This window comes from Tachysurus fulvidraco, chromosome 23, assembly GCF_022655615.1.
Source record: "Tachysurus fulvidraco isolate hzauxx_2018 chromosome 23, HZAU_PFXX_2.0, whole genome shotgun sequence".
NCBI lineage: Eukaryota > Metazoa > Chordata > Actinopteri > Siluriformes > Bagridae > Tachysurus > Tachysurus fulvidraco.
In genome coordinates, this window is record NC_062540.1 from 12,811,889 (window position 1) to 12,819,298 (window position 7,410).

Below are 7,410 nucleotides of genomic sequence, written 5' to 3' on the forward strand. Positions count from 1 at the left end.
ATATTAATCTTAAATTTTCGTATTATATTACTCGTTATATTAACCTTTTGTTCTATGTTTATGTTCTGTAAACCTGCTTTGAGACAATGTCAATTGTTAAAAGTACTATACAAATAAATTTAAATTTAAATTTAAACATAATTAATTTACCATGGTGACATTTTTATTAGCTTCCCTTAGATGATAGTAGACTGTTGTTGTTGTTGTTGTTGTTGTTGTTGTTGTTGTTGTTCTTCTTCTTCTTCTTCTTCTTCTTCTTCTTCTTCTTCTTCTTCTCTTCTCCATTAGTTTATAAGTTTTATAGACAGTTTTGCACTGTGACATAACCAGATACACAATGCCTGTAATTTGCTAAATAATTTTCAATTCTAAATAAATAAAATGCTGGCCACAATATTGCTAACATTTCTTGCTTGCACCATGTATGATTTTATATATAATTTATAAATGTTCGCCTGTTGTTCAAAGAAACTGTATTAATCAATTAAATAATAATTATTGAAAATATTTAAATGTGTCCCTTTAGTCCCTGCTTATTCTGAACAAGTTTGACTGACCTCTACTCACATAGTTTTATATGATAATTAGATATATAAGATCAGATAGAATATAATTCATGTCAGTGGTTCTCAAATTGGGGTCAGTGAAACTTTTGTTCTTGTCTCTTTTTTTTGGCCAAATTACAACCTTGTTTATTTGTTATTAATTTCTGATAGTTATTAACCAAATTTCCTTCACTTGAAATAAATGGGTTTAATCTAGTATATTAATTAGTCAATAATAAAAGTCGAACATTAGTCAATAATAATAAGTCGAACATGTAGTCGATAAATAATGTCATCTCAGACCTAATGTATTCTGTTAATACACTGTTTATAAAAGTTTATAAATAGTTTTGGTAAATCTATACCCAAACAAACTAAGTGCAAATTGTTACCTCACTGTTATACTGTAGATTTGTTTTAACAGTGGAAAATTCAGGATTAAATCACACTATGGCTCTAATACGTTGACAGATTATTATTGCAAATAATGGTCATGAAATAAATCTGTACTGATTGGTGCCCTTGGTATTTATTTTACATTTAAAGGGTTCCCTAACTACAAACTGATTAAGGGTATAGTGTAAGAACTGATTCAAATTTAAACTGGTATTGTATTCAGATGGAGAATTATTCTTAGTGAAATCATGATGGACAGATTCAGACCTACTATGGACTTTCTACTTAGTCTAAAAACACGAGTCTTTTAAAGTTGTCCAGATTTACTTTGTTAGCACAGTGTGAGGTGGTTAATGGTAAAATTATGATAATGGTAACTAAACAACTGGCAGTATAATAGCAAATAAAAATAAATACCACAAAATAAAATACTTTAAAATATTTAAACCTAAAAAAAGTATAATAGTTAATAGAATAAATTAGAAATAAGTTCACAGGTCAAACACTCAGAGAAAAACTGACTATTTACTGACTCACCAATAACCTTGTTTTAAAGTCATACCACAATATTTTAATCCTGCAGTGCCACCTGGTGGACAGTAATACAGGCCTTAACCAGCCAAACCAACGCTAATCAGAACCTTATTAGTTTTTATACACCGTCCTAAAATGTAATTTGTAAAATAATTTTTTTCTGTCTTATAGTATCTTAGTACTATTCATTTGTTTGCATAAACCTGTACAGGAATGGATTTTATACTAATGTTAGTTACATGATGAAGAGTGGAAGTTTTGACACGTTATGCCATTATAAGGAAACATGAAAAAGTTCCATGAAAGTCATGTCATACTGGTAAACATCATTTCCTCTTACACATGAAATATTAGTAAAGGTAGTTCCTGTAGTTTCCAGTTGTTCCGGTAGATTCTGGTTTTAGACAGTCAGATTAAACAGGTTAGCATGGTTGGTTAGCCTGGTTCAAGCTGGTCAGGTTCTTCATCTAGTCAGGTTGACCAGTCAGTTTATAGCTGTTAAGGATGACCAGGTTGGTTATGGTGGTTCTAGCAGGTCGGGAGGATCAGCTTGATTGGTCAAACTGGTTCTAACAGGTCAGACTGGTTCCAGCTGGTCTGTAGAATCAGCCTGGTTGGTCAAACTAGTTATATCTGACAAGCCTAACACCAGTTAGTCCAGAGTGAAAGCCAAGTAGAAGTTTGTGGAAGTGGAAACCAAACCAGTCTAAATATAAATTTTATTAGTTTTTTTTTTTAAACAGGGTATCTAATACTTGCATTGTTATGTAGTACATAACGTTTGATGTTGTTCTCTTTAAAACGGTAAAATTATAAGCAAATATAATGGTATAATATTTTATAGCAATATTAATATAAACTTATGTTAAAACATTTTTTTAACGTTTTATACTTTCTTCCGGGGATTATATAGTTATATTTTTTTAACTGCAGTTATTATACAGTTACTGCTGTTCTGTTTTTTAGAAAAATTGATATTTTTAGAAGAGGGATCATTAGTACATTTAGCCTTTGTGTTTCAGGTAAGTGGCTCTTAGCTGGACACCCAAACTGGCTAAAAAATTAACATATGGATTCGATCGATGGGACTGAAATGAACAGAATGTGTGAAAGACACCACATCTTTGTGACATTTGTCACTTTAGTGTGCTGGAAGTCAGAGGAAGTGAGTAAGGCAAGAGCCAGGAGTTTAACAATCTGTTCATTATGACTGCTCTGAGCAAACAACAGTGAGATAACGCCACACTGCATTGGTAACAGCGGATATGACCTCGGAATACATCCTATAAACTGATAAAGTTTTGTGAGAACACTTCCCTGTACTAAAAAGAAAGGTCAAAAGCACAACATGTCTCTGTGGACGCTTAAAATTGACAACAAGAAGGATTCAGGAAGCAGTGATCTCTTTGAATATTTAGATTATAAGCAGCTGTAAATAATACATGTCACAGCATAACTGGATCTCATTTACTGATAAATAAGTCACTTTATTTCTTTAAATAGATCATAGGTGTTATGTGAAAAACTACAAATACTGCATGTAAAGACAAGTGCAATGCAGTGCAATAACAGTTAATGATCACGAGCCTTCATATGTGAATAAATAAGCCAAGAATAAAAACATTTTCACCTTTTGTTATGAGGAACATCGTAAAAACAGGTAAAAACAAGGACAGATTAAAAAAATTCATGTAAACAGATGTGTTGGCACATGACTGACTTAATCATAGGAGAATGAGCCAAGAAAAACAGCAACAGCAGACGGGTAGAAAAATACATGACATGAACGTGTTAAAGTACAGGATGTGTCAGAGGAATACACAACATTGACCTATTCTCATTTGGCTCAAACAGGCAGGTTGAAGCCGACACACTTTAACAGTTCAACCATCATTGCTTAGCTGCAAAAACAAAGAAAAGTAATGATTCAGATATTGTTAATTGTTTCTTTTAACATAATTAGGACTTCTAAATGTAATAGCAAGCAACTATTATAAATGTGCTTTTGGTTAAAAAGGAAATCAATCGAAAAATTAGCTCGATATTTTCGAGGCATTCTGTTTAGTAATACGTTGATACATTTCATTAATAAACTGGTTTGATGTTCCCTAAAACATTTTTAAATGTAAAAAAATAAGGTCCCCACTTAACATATTGTGGAATAGAAACATTAGCTAGCAGTATGAGTGCAAATACTAGATGATCAATCAGCAACACAAACAACTGGGGATGTGCACATGCAGTGCAAATGAATAAAAATGGCACTTAAAATGCTTTCAGCTCATGGATAATGACATATGACGGATATGATCAGGGTGGTCAATGCAGTTTGGATTTTTCTGCTATTCACAACTACTGAAGCTAGTTTTTAACTGATAAATTTTGACTGAAGGGGAAAAAAAAAAAAAAATCACCAGAATGTGCTGGAATCTGCACACACATGCAGTTCCCCAACATACAGTATAAGACCAGCTTATACTAACCAGTGTTACATGTAAACCATATGTTAAGATGTTTTTAAAAAGGAATACTCGAAGCAGGAGAAATAAAACATGTAAATGATAATAACAATGAATGATCCTACATTTAAAAAGAAAAAGAAAAAAAAAGAAAAAAACACGGTTTCACGATGTCCAGCATTTATGACCTGGCCTCTTTTCAGTACTCTGGGTTCAAGTTGAGGTGGCACCACGCAGCGAAGAGAAAACTCTTTAAGCACCTGAATACTGTAAGTAAGTATGTTTGTAGTTAGCCTAAAAACCCTGCTTATAATTAACATCCACTTTGCACAGATTCGGAATCAGACTCCTTGAAAAATCTTTCAAATCTGTCCAAGTATCCTGGCCGCTCTGGAAGAAGAAAGTAATGTGTAGCACTGGCCTTCTTTCCATCTTCCATGATGGGCAGAATACATGGTGTATGAGAAGCAGGCAATCCTTCATACTTTGCCTTCCCCTGGGTTTTACTCACGTACTTGGGATTTGGGGCGAAGCTTTGTGTAGGAGGCATCACTCCATTGACGTAAATGGGAAGGCTTTTAGGACTAGGAGTGCGTGGGGCCATGTAGTATATTGGCCGCCTGGGTGGGATTTCAGGAGGCTCTTCAACACCTTGACAGTCGGCACTCTTTTGAGGACATGACGGAATGGGAGCACGAGGTGGAACTTCTGGCTTCTCCTGTGTGTGGATATTTCGGAGGTTAGTAGGTTTAAAAGATGCCGCGGGTCCTGAGTTGGAGCGGCGCAGCCTGCGTTGGGGCTTTTCTTGTTTAAGGCTGTCCCTGTCTCTCAGTACCACTTGTTCATTCTCACACTTCTGTCCAATCATATTCTCCTGCACAGCATCACAGTACGCATAGTTGATCTGCCAGCAACCGCGGAAACTCCGCCTGTTCTGCGCTCTGTATTGAAAGGCTGATGGTTTAGAGGCACATTCTGGTATCAGTAGCTGACTCTCGCTGGTGCTAGAGAAGAACTCCACTTCGCTGTCTGCAGCTTCATCAGGAGACAAATCCCCCATGTCCGGGAGAGGAGGAAGAGGTTTAGAGCTTCTCCTGGGAGAATACGGGGGCGCTTGTTCATAGACAGAGAGTTTCTGGAAGGACGGAACGACCTGGTCTCCTTCGGGTGATCTGTGCAGGGAGGAAAGGAGGAGCTGTGCAGGATCAACAGGCTTTAAAGGCTGACAGTGGTGGCTAGAGCTTTGGGGGAAACTTGAGCCAAACATTTTCCCTAGAAGATAGTGGAAAAAAAAGTGCAAGCTTTTGGAATCATGTGTTGCGCATACAAGTTACATTCACAACAAGCAAACAGACATTGTTAGATAAGGCAGCTCAAAAGTCTTGAACCACTGCCAATAACTGTTTTTCTTTCGTCGGTAATAGCATTACTTGAATAAGTGTATTTAAATATTCATTTAAGAATTCACACCTAATTTTATTCGCCGGCTTATCTCTACTTTCCTCATTACATTATACTTTATTTAAAAAACAATAGGTTGTGTTATCTCCGAAAACGGTATAAGAAACAATTAACATGAGTCAAAAAAAAATAAAAAATCATACTAGTGGTTTCAAACTTTTGGATCGTACTGTGTATCTTATAAAACTTTTAATATTAATGGGAGGGCAAAAATGTGGCATCATCTTAACAAAAAGTGCTTATTTTGCCAAGAAAGTGACAAACGTCTGGCTTACTTTAACCTTGTAAATATCCTGAAAAACATCCGCCTCAAAGGCAGAGAACATACAGTGACTAGACTGTGTGATACACTCTTCCCTTCTTCCCTCCCTCTATTCCTCCCTCCCTCACTCCCCTGCTGCTGCTACTGCATTTCCGATTCATTCACTTACTTTCAAAGCCCACAGAGGTTAAGTCTTGCTGATGTCTTTTCACTGTGTAGTCAGCTCCAAAAGAAAAGTACATACTGTAACACAAATGGGAGACGAGTCCTTCATCACAAGCTGGAAAACCAGTACTTTTTGCAATACAATAAAACTCAGCAAATACAGCAATATCATGTCCAGTCCATTGGCTTGCTAATAATCCTACAGGTCAATTCGGTTAGTTTAATATTACAGTATTATTTGGTGTACAGATATGTGCATGTGTTTGTGCTCACCTGTTCACATCATTATACTGGTCCCAGTATGGTTGGGCTGAAGCCATACTTTGCGGGGAAAAAAACAAAACCGAAGAGATATGTCTGTCACATTATCTCAGATTTGGAAAATTCATAGTCTTTCAGCCTCCGTGTTCCTTGAAAACCAAGAAACCATTTGATTCAGGGCTCTGAAAGGAAAAGAAATTGGAAAGTTAGAGAATTTCTTTTCAGACGCTGGAGTGTGTTCAAAAGTGTTCGTTGTTGGGGATGTGATTAATGCGTTAATTTGTAGCCCCTTTTATGTACATCAAACTGAGGAATGTGTGTTTGAAGTGTGGTCATTTTTCACCACCCACTTCACCAGTAGGCATGACCTCTGAAGTCTCTCTCCTCCCCCTTCAATGCCCTAGCAGCTAGAGTTTTCCTTTAATTACACAGCAGCACCCTTAAATCAGTCTTAATCAGCTTTGCAGACTGAAATCCTACAGTCTGGGAAAGAATGTGTGGTGGTCTCTACTACTACTACTACTACTACTACATTTTTATGAAGGATCACATAACATTTTACATTCTTCATAAGACTGTAAAAAACTTGCACAACACCCAAAAATGTACAAAAATGAACCAAGAAAATCAGATAAAAAAATAAACTAAATCCGACAGAAAAACCTCTCTGTTCTACAGATTAGGTTTATGTAGATAAATAAAATATACCAATATTAAGGTCAGTGTTTCAGATGACTATTTTTTTAACCAGTACAACCTTTTAATTGTTCTTCTAATTACACAAATCCGGTCACCCTTACTAAATGAATGAATTCTGTCAAACAAAAGATCCCATACACAGCTTTGTTTATGCCTGTAGGAATACCAAACATCTCAGTCAGCTAAGGCACCATGACATAAGTGCTTTAAAACACAATAACTAGTCTGTATATATAAAAAAAACTAATCCATTTATGAACAGCAATGCTGGCATTCTCTTGCGTAATACTAAATAAAATCAATGGAATACCAGGTGAGCCATGTTGTGCAACGTATCACATGCTTAGCTTCAGGCGGATCTGGGAAAGGCCGAGGCTACGATCATTAATTCTCCTACCACGCATGTACATAAATGGAGCTGCATTAGTGCCTGAATAGTGCTTTGTGCGTTCTTGATGGTGAACAGGATAGATGCATGCATGAGGTCACGTTTCTGTGCGACACACAGGAGCAACGCATGAATGCTCGAACACACGTCCATTATCATAGCCATCTCATACTAAAACAAACACTGGGCAAGGCTGTGTAACTCGACACTATGACACAATATGGGCATGTATACAGTACT

The 7,410-nt window shown here is 36.3% G+C and overlaps 1 protein-coding gene across 1 annotated transcript in view; it reads right to left on the minus strand.

The window, feature by feature from the left end:
• Nucleotides 1-2,936: 2,936 nt before the first annotated feature.
• The window catches only part of LOC113658258 (ERBB receptor feedback inhibitor 1), a 7,704-nt gene continuing 3,230 nt past the window's right edge, over nt 2,937-7,410 (minus strand). Inside the window, exons 2-4 of the mRNA XM_027170573.2 lie at nt 6,096-6,265; nt 5,827-5,900; nt 2,937-5,206 (exon numbers count right to left, since the gene is read on the minus strand). Of these exons, the coding sequence (XP_027026374.1) occupies nt 4,248-5,206; nt 5,827-5,900; nt 6,096-6,142 (1,080 nt within the window). The 5' untranslated portion in view covers nt 6,143-6,265 and the 3' untranslated portion in view covers nt 2,937-4,247. The remainder of the gene's footprint in view (nt 5,207-5,826; nt 5,901-6,095; nt 6,266-7,410) is intronic.